This window comes from Diabrotica undecimpunctata, unplaced genomic scaffold (assembly GCF_040954645.1).
Source record: "Diabrotica undecimpunctata isolate CICGRU unplaced genomic scaffold, icDiaUnde3 ctg00000593.1, whole genome shotgun sequence".
In the NCBI taxonomy this organism is placed as follows: Eukaryota; Metazoa; Arthropoda; class Insecta; order Coleoptera; family Chrysomelidae; genus Diabrotica; species Diabrotica undecimpunctata.
The window spans coordinates 640,442-661,348 of NW_027311900.1; the positions used below are offsets into that span (position 1 = coordinate 640,442).

The 20,907-nt window shown below is 34.8% G+C and overlaps 1 protein-coding gene across 1 annotated transcript; it reads right to left on the minus strand.

Annotated features, from left to right (window-relative positions):
• Positions 1–218: 218 nt before the first annotated feature.
• LOC140431208 (cationic amino acid transporter 4-like) lies at positions 219–19,602 on the minus strand. Its single transcript, XM_072519134.1, has 9 exons — positions 19,486–19,602; positions 18,346–18,508; positions 14,022–14,270; positions 13,071–13,364; positions 12,486–12,831; positions 11,886–12,098; positions 10,884–11,212; positions 10,649–10,810; positions 219–2,425 (listed from the first exon to the last, which is right to left on the minus strand). Exons 2-9 carry the CDS (start codon positions 18,485–18,487, stop codon positions 2,214–2,216), a joined length of 1,947 nt encoding a protein of 648 aa, XP_072375235.1. The 5' UTR covers positions 18,488–18,508; positions 19,486–19,602; the 3' UTR covers positions 219–2,213.
• Between the last annotated feature and the right edge of the window lie 1,305 nt (positions 19,603–20,907).

Consider the following 20,907-nt stretch of genomic DNA (forward strand, 5'->3'; position numbering starts at 1 on the left):
CAAACAAGAACAAGAAATTAAAAACAATATTATTTGCTTCATTAATAAATAAATGATCTACGATTATACAGGGTGAGTCATAACTATTGGGACATAGACTAAGGACAGGTTATTTGGACCAAAATATGGCTATTGGGCCAAATATGCCTTAATAAAATGTTGCTGAGAAAAAAGATACAGGGTGTTAAAGTTAATTTTTGTTTTTCGTTTTTTGCTAATAGTTTCCCTGTATATTTATAAATTGCTATCAAAATTGGCACAGAGGCATAATCTTAGACAAGAAATAGTATTTTATTTACAATTTTACGTTTTGTCATAGAGGGCGCCACGTGGATCATTCCTAATTATCAAATTGAGTCTAAACTTTTTCTGATGAAACTTTTTAGTAATTTTTATTAGAAAATATGACGTAAACATCATTTTTACGTAAAATTGGTACTCTTGTTTAAACATCATAATTTTAACCGTTTTCGATAAAAACGCAGTCGAACTGCTTAGAGTCTTAAAAAAGGATTTCAAATATTATTTCATTTATGAAAAGTATGCTTTGGACTGTCAGATAATTGTTGTTGGTAAATGTCATTTGTTCAGAGTAAATTATGTTTGATGTGACAGTGTAGTGTAATGTTGCATTTTTTAAAAGTAATCATTACTTTTTTTGATTGCCATGCCTCGTCACAATCATTTTACTAATGAAGAAATGCGAGATATGATTTGCGTATACGCACAAGAAAATTTTTGCGGGCGCTCGGCAGCCAGAAGGTATGGAATGTTATACGCAAACAGAAGGCAACCAAATCACAAAACTTTTGCAAGATTATATCGTAGTTTAGGTGAAACTGGGTCATTTCACACTAAAAATCGGGGTGGTCGACCGAAACAAATCACACCTAATCAAGAAGATGAACTTTTGGTTCGAGTAGATGAAAATCCTGAAATAAGTTCACGACATCTATCAGCAGCAACAGAAGTAAGTCAGTCGTCTATTGTTAGAATTCTAAAAAAAGAGAACCTCTATCCTTATCACTTCACTCCTGTTCAAAATTTACTTCCAACAGATCTTCCACGACGGTTACAGTTTTGCTAACGTATTCTAAATAAACACGCAATGACAGACACTTTATTAAGAATATTATATTCACCGACGAAGCAACTTTTACCAAACGAGGGGTTTTTAATTGGCGAAATAGTCATTATTGGGAAGAAGAAAACCCGCATGCTATTAAAGCTAGACATTTTCAGCATGAGTTTAAATTGAATATTCGGTGTGGCATTATAGGCGACCAACTACTAGGGCATTATGTTCTTCCTCCGAATTTAAATGGAGATTCTTATTTATTCTTTTTGGACAATACTCTTAGTAATATTTTAGATGATCTGTCACTAGATGTAAAAAGAAAAATGTGGTTTATGCAGGATGGAGCGCCACCTCATTTTTCATTAGCTGTTAGAAATCATCTTAATGACGTATTTCCTCAACGATGGATTGGCAGAGGCAGTGATTTTCAATGGCCACCAAGAAGTCCTGAGTACAACCCGCTAGATTTTTATTTTTGGGGACATATGAAGTCCTTAGTTTATGCCAATGAAATTAATACACGAGACGAACTTTAGAGATACATTCAAAATGCAGCTAATCTTATAAGAGGACAGAATAATATTTTTTTAACGTCCGAAAATCCTTTATAAAAGAATTAAAAAAGGCATACAAATCGGAGGACACCATGTAGAACATTTAGTTTGAGTTTTTGTGAGTTCTTTTAAGTTAAAGTGTGTTTAGTTTTAATTTATCGTCAAAACGGAAACCTTACGTTAGTTGCAACTTTGTTTATTAATTTGGTATTTGATAGTTAAATTGTAAATAAAATACTATTTCTTGTCCAAGATTATGCCTCTGTGCCAATTTTGATAGCAATTTATAAATATACAGGGAAACTATTAGCAAAAAACGAAAAACAAAAATTAACTTTAACACCGTGTATCTTTTTTCTCAGCAACATTTTATTAAGGCATATTTGGCCCAATAGCCATATTTTGGTCCAAATAACCTGTCCTTAGTCCATGTCCCAATAGTTATGACTCACCCTGTATATAGCAACATATACAAATATAGATGTTCAAAATGTTTTGTGAATTATTCTAAGTCCAAACGAGTACTTTCTTTTAAAATAAAACAAAGGAATCCTTTATATATCAACCTGATCTAACTGTTTTTATTCTGTGCTATCTTCTTCGTCAATAATGGCTCCTCTATCTCCATGAGATGTTTTTCTCCTGGTTAAAGCACCTTTAATGGCTTGAGTTCTGGTAGTCGAGCCCCATTTCTCCTTGCCAGCTTCAGAAGACGTCATCAGTATAGAGTAGGATGAGTTTGCTTCACCTTCTTTGCTGTGATGGATTCCGTATAGGAAGTAGACTAGCATTCCTATAAAATATATAACCACATGGATTTAGATCAGAAATATATTGCACTCATAGATATATAAGATCTAGACTGCGCATTGCAATTTAAACCCGTTCCCTAAGTACGACAGAGAAAAAAAGATGCAAGCAGTCCTTGCATCTCTTTCTAATGGGCGGGGTTTATCGACCACGTGACCTTCCCACTGCCAAACTTTGAAATTAGATTATATATTAATTAAAAATTGTAAATATTTCTAGAAAATCGAAATTAGCAAATTTTAACTTCATTGAATCAATAAAATCTATACCAAAAATACGTAATTTTAAAAATAAAATTTCTTTTTATTACATGCAGTATTTTGTTCACGATTTTTCCGAGCCACATATTTCAGACAAAATAATTAACAATAAAAAAACATTCAAAAACGTTCAAGATACTATTTGATATATTTCGAGTTGACGGAATATCTTTTTTGAGCTGTCTAGGTTTTGAATCGAAATTGTTAGAATCATTTTTATAAAAATGTTCACTACATATAAGTGCATTACCCAACCAATCGCACAAATCACTCAATTCTATAGTAGGATCGTTTTAGCCTGTCGCATAAGTAATAAAAGTGTCTGTTCAGATTTCCTTAGGTAGTCAGCGGTTCTCAAATTAAAAATGTACGGTTTTCTTAATTTGATAATACGACATTAGGGATTTTTTTAATAAAATAACTTTGTATTATGTTTTATAATAATTGAATATCATAATGTAAATTGATAAACATTGAGTATGAAATATACAGGGTCATTCACGCAACATGTTGGTTAAAAGTTTTCAAAGTTCTGGTCATCACTGGTTTCTGCAAACTTGGAATAATGGGTAATGCAAAGCATTCTCCATTTTTTAAATATTTGCATTCTTCTAGCACTTCCGGTTGTATAGCAAGTTGCAATTAAGTTTCTTATTTTAAATAGAAACTATGCCTTTTGTTATTTTTTTTAGAATCTACGTAAAATTCTGGATCGATTTTTATTGGGATACCATTCTCGAAAAAATAGCCGTTTTTGAGATATTTAAAGTTTTTGAAAAATTTTTCATATTAAACATGCAACTTCAAAAATTAATATTGTGGTTAATATTTATGCTGAAAAAACAAAAATTCTTTTTCAGCGTGTACTAAACTCTATTTTTATTTAAGCATAAAAAAATTTGCCAATGTTAATACTGGGCGTTCAAAATTTTTCTGCACCAAGTGCAGTCGAGAGCGAGGAAGCATCGAATCCTTTCATCCGTCGTCTAATACCCAGTCATTCGTCCAGTCATGTCCTTAATCTACCTTACTTGCTAATCTAATTTTTTTGGTGCTTGCATTCAAGAGCGTCGTGCGGCGTTCCTCCGGCTCTCTCCTGCATGCGGTTTTTGTTTTATTATTTTTTTTTTGGTGGTTGGTACCCCTTTGTGTTAATTTTTCTATCTACGTCTTAATCTATGGACAGGTATCATCACTATCTGACTCGCTATCCGATTCATCTGAATCTTCATCATTACGAATAATTAAAGGTCTTACTTCATCAATAACTTGTTCTATTTCATATGACTCTAAAATTTTTTTTTCAGTATGCTGAATACATTTCCGCCATTGTTCCTCATTCACTTGGTTTAGTGCATCTTGCCAGAGTTGTAAAACGCTGGCTTCGTCGGTGGTCTTACATGCATGTTTATCATAGTAGTTTTTAGTGATGCCCCACACCAATTCAATTGGATTGTACTTGCAGTGATATGGTGGTAGTCTTAGGACCTCATGACCATATTTTAGTGCCATTTGGTTAACGAAAAATTTTTTCTCAGTAATGTGTGCTTTGCACTTATTCAATAATTCAGCTTTTAAAACTAGATGTTCGTGTTCTACATTTTTCTCCGACAGCCACTTTCTTAAGTCTTCTTTTTTCCAGCTGCTTGTGGGAAACTTTTCCTCCTCTCTGGTGTGATACGAAGCATTGTCTAAAACTATTAATGACGGATTTTCCAGATTTTTTAATAATTTTTCCTCAAACCAATGTTCAAAAATATCGGCGTCCATATTTCCGTGGTTATCATCAGTTTTTTTTGTCGAAGAAAATATAAGACTAGCATTGGGTATAAAACCTTCCGTATTTCCTGCATGCAATATAATATATATTTTGCCATTACTCGCACTAGTACTCGAATAGCATTTGGTAGAATTATCTTGCCAGGATGATTTGGTATTTTTTCCTTTCGCAAAAATCCATGTTTCGTCAAGAAACACAAATTGTCTGGCAAATTCGGAATTATTGTTTTTTAAATAGTTTCTTATAAATTTCCACCTTTTTCCAACAACATTGGACAGCTCGCACAACACTTTACGATTATTGGTTTTTTTGTATCTAAAACCCATAGCTTTTAATACTTTTGATAAACTGGTCAAACCCATATCATAAAGTTCTCTGTCCTTTATTTTTTGAATAAGTGTCTTTCTTGTAACATGTTCTTTTGCTTTGTACATGTCATAAATGATATTTCTGATTGAGATTTTAATACCTTGTGGCAAGTCGAGGGTTTTCGGATGCAAACGAATCCTTTTATTTTCCTTACTTAATTCCTCCTCACTCATTTTGCGAACTCTTTGCAAGGTCCGTTCTGAAATTCCACAAGCTGCACTTATCCTTTTTTGAACTGCCAGTACTGATGTACATAATTAGTCCCATGTTGATTTTTTCTAAAGTAAAATAATTTTCCACTTTCAACACAATTCGACGCTCACTCGGAGATAAAAACTTATATTTAGGTGTTCTATCGTTTTCTTGTACGTTATCCATTGTCACTATTGAAAACCGGCGATCGTTGAATACTAATGGCGAGATTTTTCGGAGCTCTCTGAATATATACGCGAGGGGGCGAGGCCTCGGTGGCAGGGCGCGTCGGTCATTGGCCGATGAGTCCGGTCAATGGAGAGCCTCGACTCCGCAGACTGTTTACTATTTTTGCAAATATAACAACTAAAATTATCCAGTTATGCGACCGCAAGGAATGGATGCACTCCTCGAGAAAATTTTATTTGAAATAAAATTATAAAAGTTTTTTCAATAAATTATCATCACAAAGCATTCAATTTGCGTTTTTTCACGATTTATAAAAAAATTGTTTTGGTAGCGCTGATTTATCCTCAAGTACTACAGCCGACCAGTAAGAGGTTCGGTACCACAAAGCAGGTAGAAAAGGGAAAGCATAACAGAGTGGCTGTAACTAGAGTCATAAATTATTTTTCGGGCGTTAATCCGAAATATGACAGGGTAAAACGACTTCACTTTAGCAGAACTTAACATAAAAACTAGACTCATCACAACTATCAACCAAAATGTACTGAGATATTTTGAACATATAACTAGAAGAGGAGAAAGCATGGAGCGAATGATAGTTGAAGGTAACGTAGCGAGTAAAAGATCCAGAGGAAGATCTCCAGTACGATGGTCGGACCAAATAAAGGAGATGACTGGTTACTCATTATCCGAAGCAAAACAACACGAACAGAAGAGAGGTAATTGGACGGAATTAGTCAAACAAATTACATGACGCCACTACATCTTTACGAAGGAGAAAATATTGAGGAGGAGGATCAGTGCATTATTGAAAAAGGTTGTTTTTCCAAATCCACTAATTCATTGGTTGAGTAATTCTGATTCGTAATTGTGTATGACATAGCAAATGCGAATTACATAATAATTGATTATATTTATATTAAAAATTAAACAAACTTTTAGAAATACTATTTTTCTAAATATTATTCAAGATTATCAATGGCTTATTTATGAAATGATCCATTTTTATATACACTTGACTGCTCTTTTTCACAAATATAACACTTCTTTACCATTTTAAAATTCAATTACATAAAATGTTCGAGTAAATTATCATTTATACATATTGTTATAAATAAAGGTAATGTTTACAGGTTATGTAGTGGAAAGGTCACGTGGTCGATAAACCACGCCCACTAGAAATAGATGCAAGAACTGCTGTCATCGTGGCTGCCATCTGTTTTCTCTGTCGCACTTGGGGAACGGGTTAAGACTGCAGCGCGCAGTCTATAGTAGAAGTCAGTTAGAATGCAGTGCAGATAAGATATGCAATGTATTTTTTACGGGAGAACGGCCGACACACGTTGCCGGTTTGCCCAGAGCGGCGCATCAGTATCGAATTTAAGAACCATAGCACGATAGCTTATCTATATTTATCAATTTTCAATAGTAAACACATTCCATTGTAAACACAGTCTTCGGGAAATAAAGATCGTTATAAAGTCATTAGGAGAAGCGAATATGTTTTAATCTCCATTGTCCACGCAAAGTAAACATGTCTCTTTGTCGATTTAGGTACTGGCCATTAGACCAAAAACTTGTAGACAAAAACTATGAAAGCTAAGTTCTATTTCATTTTCGCAAGCGGATGAAGGTACCTAAAAACTGAATTACTGGATACTGCGGCCGCATTTAGAGACGAGTACGACAAGTACAGAATTGAAACAATTGCGGAAAAATATGGCGTTCAGATTTTGAGACTCCCGCCTTAGCATTGCGAGCTGAACCCGATTGAGATGGTGTGGAGTCAAGTAAAAATGTATGTGGCTTCAAACAACGTCGATGCAACAAATGGATATGCTCATGAACAAAATTTGGAATGATGAAAAGATCCCTAATGATTGGAAAACCGGGATTATATGCCCAATCTATAAAAAAGAGGATAAACTGAAATGCGAAAATTATCGCGGCATAACCCTCTTGTGCACGGCGTACAAAATTTTTACTTACATACTAAACAAACGACTCCAACAACTAACTGAAAATATTGTCGGGGAATATCAAACCAGTTCCGACAAGGAAGATCTACAACTGACCAACTATTCACAGTGAAACAAATTTTAAACAAATCGTGGGAATACGACATTGGCGTCCACAACATATTCACAGATTTCAAACAAGCCTACGACTCAATTAATAGGAACAAGTTATATCAAATATTGCAGAGCTTTAATATCCCCCAAAAATACATCCGACTGGTAAAAACAACAATGGATTCGTCAATAGCAACTGTCAGAGTCCAAAATGAGCTCACTGAAAACTTTACAATAGTCCAAGGATTAAAGCAAGGAGACGTATTAATTAACGAGAAATATCTCAAATTTAATGCTCATTTATTACTATAAACTACCATACACCTACCACTGTGCCGACATGAGCGGCATCGCTGCGCGCCTTAAGACCAACACTGCATTCTAACTGTGGCTTCTACTGTGGGTATTATACATAGATATATAATAAAAGATAGACTGACTGCTGCAATACAGTCACGTTCCGCCAGTGCGGCAGAGAAAACTGACACAAACAGTCCCTGCATTTCTGTCAAATGAGCCGGACTTATCGACCACGTAAACCTTCTCACTGGTCATTTAGATCACATGGTCGATAAACGTAGCAAATTAGAAAGATATGACGGGGGTCTGCTCTGTTTCAATTTTGTCTGTCGCACTGGAGGAACTGGCTGGTATTGTAACGATCAGTTTATCTTGTACTATAGGGGAAAGGCACCAAATTTGAGACACTTTTTTTGAAAAACAAATATAATATAGAATATTCAAAAGTTTTTAAAGCATTTATTTTAAAAACTTAAATTTAATGTTTCTAGAACACAACAAAAAAAAATTAAGCGAATAAAACATATATTTTTGCAAAAAAAATACATTTAATTTTTTGCGACATTTAACATTAAAAATAAAAGGTGCCCTAATTTGGGATAGCCAGGTATCTAAACTTAAGACAGGTACCTTGATTTGAGATACTATTCAAAAAAGCCCTTTCCTTCGCAGAAAAGGCAAATAAATGTGCTGGACTTTATTTCTCCACAGTCTTCATGTGCCCACCTGCCACATTGGTAACACTTTGCCCATCGTTCGCCATATCTATCGTCGGAAAATTTGCCGGTGCAAAATAAACATTCCGCGTCGTCTTCTCCACTTTCGTTGGACGATGAATCAGCTAATGGAAAGTCTTCACTGCTATCTGAGCTTGAACTCGAAGAAACTTTCCGCTTCCTACTTGATGTTTTGCCTTTTGATGTAGAAGGTTGACCTACGTCTTCATCTGCTCTTTCTTCTTCGGGCGTTGCTGTTTTTTTATCTAACACCTTTTGTTGAAATGTTTTTTTCTGGAGCAAATACACAATCCAAGTTTAGCTGAGGTACTAGTTTTTTTGCTTTTTTCTTCTGCAATCTTTGCTCTAATTCTTCTTTGTAGGGTGTTAGAGTAATTACTGAAGCCTTTCCTGATCTGGCATGTGGTTTTTTAGCGGTATCTCTCTTATATGTAGGGATTGGACAGATGTCTTTCGGAGAAACAAGTTGTTGATGAGGTAGTGGTGGACTAGGAGTTCTATGTTCTCGCATTGGATGATTTGGTTGTTCATGGTTTGGTTCTATTATTTGTTCGTCCCTTTCGTTTTGTGTTTCTAAGTGCTCTTGAATTCCAAATTCAAAGTCCCTAAAAATATGGCGACAAATAGGGACCAGTCCAGTTTTTCGGAAACCATTATACGCTCTACAAAAAATACTGGCAACGGCATAAGACGACACAACACTTAACTGATTTTCTCTAAGCCAGTTTTCTATTTCTTGTGCGTAGTAAGTTTTCAGCGGTGCCATGAAAGCAACATCCAACGGTTGCATTTTATGTGTAGAATGTGGTGGGACGCAAATAATCGTCACATGATTTTGTTTGGCCAAATCTATTAGAGCAACGTTTCTCGTATGAGAATAGTGACCATCAAGGACGAGAAGAACAGGGTCTGCAGCTGAAGGTTTAGTGAATTTTATGAAGTGTTGAAGCCATCTAGTGAAAATATCAGCCTGTACCCAACCTGACACATGGCATTCTGCGACTGCTCCCGTGGGAGCTCCTAGCATCAACTCTGTTTTCATATTTTTTCTAGGAAAGATTAATAATGGTGGTACGAAAACTCCTGCAGTATTCATACATGTAATAACAGTAATCAGCTTGCCCCTTTCTGCTGAAGTAAGGGACGAAACCTGCTGCTTCCCTTTCATGGAAATTACTTTGCTATGTTTATGTTGAACAATTGTAAGGACCGTTTCGTCTACATTGCATATACGTTGTGCAGGGTTAGTAAGCTTAAGATATTCTGGTTCATACAGGTCAAAGAACTTGTATACATTTTCAGGAGTAAAAGATTTTACTCGAGCACATGACATTCCCTGAGAAGTACGCATTGAAAGCGTAGGATGCCTTTTCAGAAAGAGCCTCAACCATTTATTTCCGGCTAATTTTTTGACTCCGCTAAATGAATGTGGTATTGAGTTTCGTATTGCAAGTTGAAATCCCAGTAGTTTTATATCACGCGCTCTTAGCCCGAAATAACGTTGCTCCATAGTTAGGGCATACTCAACCAACTCATTTTCTAATTCCAAAGGAAGAATAGGTCGGCGGCCAATTGATATCCCGACGAGTTCTTCTGGAGTCTTGTCTGATTTTACATATCGTTCTAAGGTACCTTTTGGTACTCCAAAAACTTTTAAGGCCTTCAAATAGCCCATCTCTCTATTTCTTACTGTATTTACAGCCCGTATCATATCATTTGCGTTCCATTTTTTATTTTTTGGCGGCATCTACAAACAAAAAAACACATAAAAATAAAAATTTTACACGGGGTCCTAATTTGAGACACTCTCAAATTTGGAACCTACAGGTATCTCAAATTAGGATTTTTCCGTTAAAAATAAAACGCATTTTTGTTGGTTATGTATGCCACACAATTACCGTTTAATTTGCATAAAATGTATTAACGAATAATAAACTAACAAAAAAAAAATAATTGGAGTAAATGTAATCATCTTACCTTGATGTATTGTAAGTTTTTATAAATTCCGAAAAAAATTTGTGTAATGTGTAAATCAAATTAACGTCGACAAAACAACAAAGGTCACTTCTAAGCGTCAACTAACAGCAGATCTACCACTACTGCACATAATGATCAGTTTTCAATATTTTCACTAGATGCCACCCTATCGTACACAAATATATGACGGTGTCTCAAATTAGGCGCCTGTCTCGAATTCGGTGCCTTTCCTCTATGTCTATGGTAATATATGTCTATGCACCTAACCTAACCTAATGTAGAATCATAGAACTGAGACTCTTTGGTATATTGTTCTCACCACTAATTTCTTACCTACAATCATCCACACGAAGAATCTTAGCCAAGTCAGGTAATTCAGGTGTACCATAAATTCGATGTTACACAAAATACTGATAGCAGGTAGTATTGGTACCATAGGAACCTTGAATCTTAAGCCGGTGGTGCTCTGGTGGTGAGCTATAATCACCAGCAAACCTAGAAAGCAAAATGTGTATATTCTAATCATCTAGTAACGCAATGAAACTTGTCAAATAACCTATATACTCACATCCTGCCATAATAAGGAGGAAAAAGGAAGCCAAAGCAACAGTCCACCAAATACCATTTTTAATATCAGTCGTTGACACTTGAAATAGTACACAGAGGGCGCAGCAGAATGAGGTGTAAATAAAAACGGCACCGGTAACAACTGATCCAGGCTCGCAGTTACCGAAAACAGGCCCTAACCAGCTGTATTGTACTCTGAGTGTTCCTGTCAAGTTGACTATTTCTGAAACAGGCGTAGGTGTCATATCTGACGCGGTGCTCGACAAATCGGAAGTGGGGCTTGGAGCTGGCGGTGGTTTTGCTACGGTGGTTTCGAAACTAGGCCGATATCTACAGAATAAACAATATTTAAGTGTTCAGACTGTAATATATATTTGAGCAAATGTTATTGAATAGTAATATACTATTAAATGAGGGTAAAACAATATTATTGGAAATAAAAGACCTCTATAGTTGATTTTAGGAGAAAAATTATGCCATCGAAATATTATGGAATGATATTTTGCTCTACAATAAAGAGGATAAAACTGACATCTGGAGAAGTAGAGATCATTGTTTAATTAAGTTAGGTGTTTAAACTTTTCACAACAGTAATAGTAACGAAATTATATTTGAGAAATTTAACTTGATTATCCCTGGTGTGGCCAACTTATTATCAAAGATTTTTTGCAAAAGTTTAAGTTAAAATTACAATCCCTAATTAACTGACCTATAAATTTAAATTACTCAAATAATCACATAGAAATATTAATAGTTAGGACTGACAAAAAACCAACCAGTTTCAGCTAGTAGTAATGGTCCCGTATTATATAAAAAGTTAGTATGTTAGGGAATCTGGTTTAGAACACAATAATAATAATAAAGTATGATATTTGAGTCTAAATATAATTTTTTTTGTCTATAATTTATTTGTTTAAGAAATTTCGTGTTTTTCAGATTCTTGATGGTGAAATTTTGGGACAAAACCTTTGGTAGTTTAAAAACGTGAAAACAACAATCTTACCTTAAAATTATAACTGATGCACTGACGATGGTGTAGGCAAGCAGAGTGCCTATCGACATGAACTCTACTAACTTTTCTAAATCGAATACTAATGCTATCAAGGCCGAGAAGAATCCTGACAGGATCAGGTTGGTTAGAGGCAGTTGAGTCTTCGAGTTGACGTTCCCTAGAAATCCAAACAGGAGCCCATCGGTTGCCATAGCATACATACATCTAGAATAGACATATAATAATTTTTATAAATTAGGTCACAAAATTGAAACTAGAAAGTAATGAATGAATAATGCAAGAACATCCCACCCGGACACAAAGACCAGCTTCTATTTTGTCCTTTATACCCAACTAAATGCTTAATGGAGACCTGGTTTAAGCTGTACCAAATGCTCTTGACATCGCCAATTTTTGACCAAAAAAATGTATAGCAATCATGTTTTTATTCTTGTATTGTCTCATTTTTTATTTGTTATTTATATGATGTGGTGATTTATATTATACTGTATTATGTCTACTTAAAAATGTATGCTTCTGACACGAATAAATGAAAAAATTATTATCACCAGCTACCTAATCCATTTTTATTTGTTAAATATGTATTATTACCTTGGCAACGAGAACAATGATCCAAACAAAGTCGTGGTCATTCCACAGATGGCACCTAGAGACACAACATACTTGACCCAATGGATTCCCACTTTTCCGAACGCAGATGGAAGCGCAGCATTGGGATCGATGTCATAATACGGCACTACTAGGGTGAGGGCAGATACAACCAGAACATAACCCATCGTAACGATTCCCATGGAGAGGACTGTGGCCATTGGTATGGAGAAAGATGGATTCTTTGCTTCTTCTCCGGAGGTTGCGATGCTGTCGAAGCCGACAAAAGCATAGAAGCAAGTTGCTGCTCCCGCTATGACACCGCCTACACCATATGGAAGGAAACCACCTAAAATAAAACTGATTTTAGTTTTTACATATAAAGTAAATTATGAAACTAATACCATTCACCGAAAATAGAATAATTTTTTCTTACAAATTTCAGGCAACGTGCAGACAAACGATCAATAAAGATAATAAATAACAGAGAAGTGAACCTTCTTGGAAGTATAATATTAAACAGCTATTGTTTTATACAATGGAAGTTTTACAACGATAAAAAAGTTACTTTATGTAACAAGTACTTACCCTTTTGTTCAGTCCAATTGGTCTCGTCCGCATAAATAAACCCAACAACGATTACAAGGCCCATAACGGATAAATTAACTAGGGTAAGGAAACTATTAACCATAGTAGAGCCTTTGACACCGATGGCTAGTAAAAGGGAGTATATTAGGCACACAGTAAAGGCTAGGAAGTCTGGATATTTACTGAGGAGTTGTTCGTGCATCTCTCCGGTGACAGTGATAGTGGCGTTACTAATGGCATTACCGAAGAGCGAATCTACGTAACCGCTCCAAGCTCGTGCGACTGAAGCAGCACCTGTAAATATAAATGCGTGTAGGATAATATTGAAATTGTTTTAACTTGTATAAGTTATAAATTTTCACATTTTTTTTTCGAATCATACAAGTTTCCAAACATCCAGTGTAAGTAGGGGTAATATCGCGCGGTTGAGCAGAAATATCCAAGAAATTTATTTTACAGAATAAACAGTTGAAAAATTGGTAAACTTTGCACAAATATGATTGGTTTAAGATGTTATAAAAATTTAAAAAATTAAAATATATCTTACTAAAATATTGTACAAATAAGCAACACGTTCTTTTCCCGATATTGCCCCACCCGGTGGGGTAATATCGCTTAGCTAGTGAGAAAATATCGTGCAAGTTAATTGACCTGGAAAAATAACAAAAAATAAAAATAATTGAAAAATTTTGAATAAACTTGCAAACATGAGTAGAAAACCCGTTTGTTCCGAAAATCAGGCAAAGAAATTGTTCATACGGTATTAACACTATCTGTACTAGCACATTTGTTTTGCAAAACAAATTAAAAAAACTAAATGTATAAAAAAATGCACATATCCCGTCATCTTATTATAAAGATTACTACTTGAAATTTTTAATAGCGCTTAAGTGGTCGATATTCCTCCACTCTCTCCTAACCAGTGTATAAAATCTACAAAGTGTTACTCACCAATCATATGTTCCAGAAGTATATTCCACCCGATAACGAAGGCCCAAAATTCACCGATACTTATATAGGTATACACATAAGCAGAACCGGCTTTTGGAACTCTAGTACCGAATTCAGCGTAGCAAAGAGCCGAAAGTAGGCAAGCTAGTCCCGCTAATAAAAACGAGAGTATTATTCCAGGGCCGGCGATATCTTTTGCAACAGTCCCCGTCAGAACATATATACCAGCACCTACCATGTGACCCACTCCTGAAAAATGAAAAAAATAATTATTAAAAATTATTCTTAGTAGTAAATCTTCCAGAAGAAAAGGAATGAAAAGCTAGTTCGTGTCCGTAGTAGAATACTACACGTGCACCCTGGGTAATGCTAAATGAACTAGCACAATAGGCAGCCAGACAATCTAGAATCTCTAGATCTCCTGGCAAGAACACATCACGAATATAGGATATGCCGTCAACCAATATTTTAAATGGGCCTTCTCAGGACCAAGCGACAAAAGGACTCTGACCAAGCATCCGAATCTGCCATTTAAATATAGAAGGTATTAGTTCATATTACCTTCAAGAGATACTCAAGGAAAATAATATCGACGTGGTCGCAATTCAGGAAACCCATGTAGAAAACGAAGAACAAATTCTTGCTAGAGAAAGAAGTCATGGCTATTTTTTATTGGGTGCAACTTACCATCCAGCTTATGGAGTGGCAACCTATGTTCGAAAAAAAAAAAAATAGAAAATGAACAGATATGTTCTACAGCAGACATAAATAACATTCATACGGTTACTACACAAATTGGCAAAATTACTGTCAGCCATATTTATAATCCCCCGGCAGTCCTGTGGTCTTCGCCTGTTATTCACTCCCACCCACACCCCTCAGTTTATGTTGTAGACTTCAACAGTCATTAACTCTGGAAGTATAGGCACAGTGATCAAAACGGCGAGGCTCTGCTAAACTGGAGCAAAGAGGCTGACACTTATTTAGTCTTTGACGCTAAAGATCGGGGAACTTTTCGATTTGCAGCCTTGAGGTGAGAATAGAACCCAGACCTATGTTTCGTTTCCACAAATAAAAAAATCAACCACTAGCAGCTTCACGTACAGTACTCCCAGATTTTCCAGGTAGCCAACATAGACCAGTTGTAATAGAAGTTGTCATCAAAATACCAATGATATCATTTTTTCCTCGAGCTACATGTGGACTGTCACAGGGATCTGTTTTGGCACCATTACTGTTTAATTTGTACATCGCTGACCTACCTGGGACAACTTGGCAGAAATTTGGCTACGAGGATGACTGGGCCATTGCAGCGAGACATAATAACATGGATATTACAGAAACAATACTAACGGATGACCTTGCCGTTATGGGAGAATACTTTCGCAAATAGAAGCTACGGCCCACTGCAACGAAAACCGAAGTGTAGTGTTTCCATCTGAATAATGCCCAAGCCAACAAAAAACTCTCGGTTTATTTTGAAAACAGACTGCTCACTCATAACTCAGTACCAAAATATCTTGAAGTGACTCTAGATAGAACGGTAAGTTTTAAAGAACACCTACAAAGAAAGGCAGCAAAACTGAAAACGCGAAATAATATAGTCCAAAAGCTATGTGGCACCACATGGGGGTCTTCAGCCTCCGTACTCAAATCATCCGCTCTCGGACTTGTATACTCGGCAGCTGAATATGATTCCCCGGTATGGCTCAATAGCAAACACACGAAGATTATTAACACCCAATTAAACCAGACAATTCGAATGATCTCAGGTATAATTAGACCCACACCGAACTATTGCCTTTCCATTCTGAGTCACATTCCACCGCCGAAACTGCGAAGAAGTCATTCTTTCCTCAGAGAATATCGACAAATCGAGGCTAACCATCAACTACCCATCCACCATGATAAGCTTGATATCGAAATACTGCGAAACAGACTGCGCTCCAGATATCCTCCATTGCTTAGGGCCGACTCCTTACATCAGGAACATTTCAACCTCACCAACGCTTGGAGAACACAATAGAAGAGCGACTCACCACAAGAAGCACACCAAATGGCCTGTATCGATCAGAAACCGCCAGGCTTTGAACTGACCGGTAATATATGGAAAACGCTAAACAGAATAAGAACAAGCAGGCAGCGGTAGATGTGCTGACAGCTTATATAGATGGGGAAAAGCCCTTACTGCTGAGTGTGACTGTGGTGCGCAACACATTGTTGAAGAATGACCTCCGTCCCATTGTTAAAGAATGACCCTCCGTCACATTGTTAAAGAAAGGTAATTCCCTGGAGTTTCGATGAGTTCCTGAATGCCACCGAAAATATTTTACATTATATTAATAATATGCTGCAAGTGAAGCTTTGGGATATAAAGACAAATATGAAACAAAAAATCAAGAATGGTGATCGGAGAATATGCAAACGTTAGTAAACAAGAAGAAAAGTGCTTATCAGAAATGGATGTCAACGAGAAAGGAGGAAGATCACAACATATATAAAAATATTAAATCGAGATGTAAAAAAAGAAGTAGTTAAAAGTAAAAATAAGATGTGGGATCGATGATATGCAGAGGTGGATAGGTATATGGGTGGAACAAGAGTTGGGCAAGCGTGGAAGGTGATAAAGTCTCTCCGGAGCGAAGGAAAGGAAAAATCTAACTTACAGTTAATAGATCTAAAACAGTGGAAACACCCTCATGAGGTCTTACTGACAGAGGATAGATGTAAATTCCAAGAGATCGAAATGGAAGAAATATCCGAACATACACAAATAATTAAGATAGCAACCGGAGAGTTAAGCGATGCCCTCAAAAGATCGAAAAACGGTAAAGCAGCAGGACCTAGAGACATTCCAATTGAGTTGGTAAAGTATGGACCAAAAATATTACATGAGATGTTGGTTTAACTATTTAACAAATGCTTAAAAGGACAAAATATCCCTGATGATTAGAATGTTGGATACATCAGCTCAATATTCAAAAAAGGGGATAAACGCAAATGCTCTAATTATAGGGGAATAACTGTTATCAGCTCAGTGGGGAGGTTGTACGGTCGAATAATAAAAGAAAGAATAGAATCAGAATATGAAGACATAGAAGAACAAAATGGATTTCGTGCAGGAAGATCGTTCACTGATGGTATATTCGTTCTGCAGCAGGTATCGAAAACAGAACGCAGCAGCGAAAAAAAGCGGTAAACATTCTAAACTCTCTACTATGGTCTAAAGATATTAGACAAGAAACGAAATTGACAATCTATCGAACCTTGGTAGCCTATTATGACTTATGGGGCAGAAGTTTGGCAGATAACGAAAAAAGATAGAAAAAGAATAGAAGTAGTAGAAATGGATTTTCTAAGGAGAGCGTGTAGTATCTCCAAAAAAGATCATATCAGAAATGAAGATATTAGAAGGAGGATAAATACGGTATATTCCAGTGTAGACAGAATTGAAACGAGACAACTATGAATAAAGATAGATGGCCAAAGAAAGCTTTAAATTACATATCACAACAAAGAAGAAGAAGGGGAAGGCCTTCAGTTGCATGGGAAGAAAATGTATGGCACATAATGAGAGATAGAGTCATCAAAGACGATGAATGGATGACAGAAAACGATGGCGGTCGAAATGCGAGAAGCGGCAGAGGCTGTAGGAACCTCGTTTATATATATATATACATATATATATATATATATATATATATATATATATATATATATATATACATGTATATATATATATACATGTATATATATATATATACATATATATATATATATATATATATATATATATATATATATATATATATATATATATATTCGTTTGTAATACTCCATGTAACGTTTTATATTGATTTTTAATTATGTGTTCTTATTGTATGCCATGCGATAAATAAAATCCAGAAGAAAAGTTTTCTGCAGCTTAGATATACGTAAGGCACTGTATTCCTCAGCATTATATTGCTTTTTACGAACTCAATGCAAAGATAAGTAAAACACTTTTTTGTATGTAAAACTCTTCATAACTTGTTAATAAAAAACTGATACTTCATACAAATAAATTCCTTATTTTAATGATACAAAGCATGTATACAATTTGAATGTTTCTGTTTTGAATGACGATACCACACTGAATGAATATCTTACACAAAGAACCCTTATCGGCAATCGGCCGCAAATCAAAAAATAGATTTTGTGGAACTGCGATAACTTACAATGTCCACTGAAATTCAAATATTTAAAGCTAAAACTATCACACAATTGCAATTTGGCCCCGTAACTGCCTTTTAAAAAAAGGAATAAAAAAACTTTATTAACTTACCCAATAACGTAATATCAAATGTGTTAAGACAGCGATTTAGTGGGGTCTCCATTACATCGGAAGGCAGTTGCTTCGTTCTGTTCATCTTTGTGCAAATTCCAGACATCACGTGTTTCAAAATTATTTTCCTTGAGCTTGGCATCTTGTTGATTTAAAAATAAATCTGAAAATAATAAAAGCTGGAATAATTAAAAGAAAATATATATTGGCAGTGGCAGTATCTTTTAATTTTTTTTCCATTCCGACTTGCCCCATTAATTTTGTGATTTTTGAGCGTGTTACCCATCATCTCTCTTTCCATAGCTCTCTGAGACGTTGTCTTCTCAAATATTCCCTTAATAAATGTCTAGGTTTAAGCTTCATAGCTCAGAACGGGGATAAAACAGGAATTGAATACTTAAGAGAAAAAATTTAAATAAATAGTCTATTTTAAGAACAGAACAGAAGCAAAGGAAATCAAGAGAAGAGAACAGAGCCTAAAAAGGAAAAATAAAGCGATATGATAAACAAAATTGAACAAAAATATCACAAAAACCAAATAAATAACAGCAACTGCAGACCGTAGAAATGGAAGAAATGAATAAACGACAAAAATTAAATAAGCGATTCTACACTTCGACACATAACGAATCACACATATAGGAAGTTTTTATATTTTTTAAATATTTAAATTTTTTTTACATAAAGTATAAAGAAAATGTTTAATTATAATTTATCATATTTTATTTAATATTTTTCATAAAACGAATAATAATATATTTCCTCTTATTAGCAATGAACAAAAAAAAATACCTTGATTCAAAGTAAATTTTTGAATTTTAAAGCTTTCAGTTAACGTGTTAAAATAATGGAAAAAATAGTGGCTATTCTGTTACATTTAATAATAACTTACATTTTATAATCAAAATTTGTTTTTGTCTGTGTGGTTCTATTTAAAATATATTTTTTATTTTAATATATTATTCCTTTAATAATTTTTTGTTTTATTTAAACATATATCTAACAATAAAAACTCGAATAATCATTATAAAACAGAAACATATGTGAAAAATGGGTAGGCACAGGTAACCTTAAAAATAAAAGCAGTTCTATTTCCCTAAAACACCCCAAATTAGGCTAACACAATTTAAATATCCTTACCAGTCGTTATCACAGAAAAATACTTTAAAATAAAATAATACTCTGTAAAAAACCAGTAATTGTGCTCAAATTTCTTCAATATGGGATAAACTGTCTTTTAGGTTGATTCATTTCCTGTGCATGTCAGAATTGGGGAAAAGAAAAGCGCCTGTCTTGTGAAAATCGATATAAAACCTATTGGAAATTATATTAGCAAATGGAAAGCGTTTTTCGCGCCAAAAATTAGGCAAGCCTAACTACATTAAATACAGTATAATAATTATATCATTTACTTCAAGTACCTATTAAGTATACAGTCAATATCTAAGTGGTAAGATACGTATTTTATAATAAACGCAAGTTTATTAGATACAGGCCGGTGAAGAAAAATGAAATTTTACTGAATCAACGATACTGATCTGGCTGTTATTAAAAAGCAAGGGTTAAAGAGCTCCTTTATAGGATAATGCTACTGCCTTATCCACGTTAAAAGAGAGTAAATTAAAGTCGGACCAGGTTTTTATTTTAAGTAAATCAGAAGTTATAGCTGAATAAAGAGTTACAATATTAGAGTTTTTGCAGGTGATACTGCTATAATCAGCAAAAAGAAAAATTGTCCATCGATTTTTAAATTAGTGAAAATTAGTGATATCAGTTATAAAGATAAGGAAAAGTAGAGGACCCAATGCTGAACCTTGTGGTACTCCACATACAATGCTTTTGTGACTAGAGTCAGTATCATTTGCTCTAATCAGTTGTTTCCTATTCCACAAGTAAGTTTGGAACCAATTCAAAGAAGTACCTCGAACTCCGTAGAAATTTAGTTCTTTTTTATTAAAATACCGTGATTTACACAATCAAAAGTTTTAGCATGGTCACAAAAAACAGTGGCAATGTAAAGATTATTGTGTAGTGCTTGGTAAACCTCGTGTAGCACAGAAAACATAGCATCATTGGTACATTTATTAGATAAAAAGCAGAACTTGCTTTTGTTGTAAAATGTTTTCAACGAGAAAAACTTAATTCGGAATTTTATAAGTCTCTCAATAAGTTTGGATAGTTACTGGTAGTAAGGCAATAGGTATATAGTTAAAGGCATTCGATTTTTTACCACCCTTATGAAGAGGAATAATAATCTGTCTTTAGGCACTCTGGAAATATACCTTTTTTAAAGGAATCATTAATTAGTGAGACCGGGACTTTCAACACATTTTTTGGGAGATTTAATAAATTTTTATGAATAGTCCATCAGTACTACAGGAAGATTTGCTCTTGATACTATTTGAGTTTGAATCAGTTTAGATTTATCAACTGGTCTTATAAAGAATGAATTTGAGACCTGTTTTAAATTAGGAAGATAGAAAATGGGATATTTTGTGGGATATATGTTGATGTTATATTTGGATTCACATTAATGAAGTATTAATTTAGACTTTCAGGGTT

What these genes read in the sequence shown, in the direction of transcription:
- LOC140431208 (XM_072519134.1), bottom strand. Translation starts at nt 18,487, where the DNA reads ATGCCAAGCTCAAGGAAAATAATTTTGAAACACGTGATGTCTGGAATT. An exon ending in ACTTCTGGAACATATGATTG is followed by an intron (nt 13,365 to 14,021) that starts GTGAGTAACACT and finishes TTATATTTACAG; the next exon opens with GTGCTGCTTCAGTCGCACGA. An exon ending in CTTCGTGTGGATGATTGTAG is followed by an intron (nt 2,426 to 10,648) that starts GTAAGAAATTAG and finishes TATATTTTATAG; the next exon opens with GAATGCTAGTCTACTTCCTA.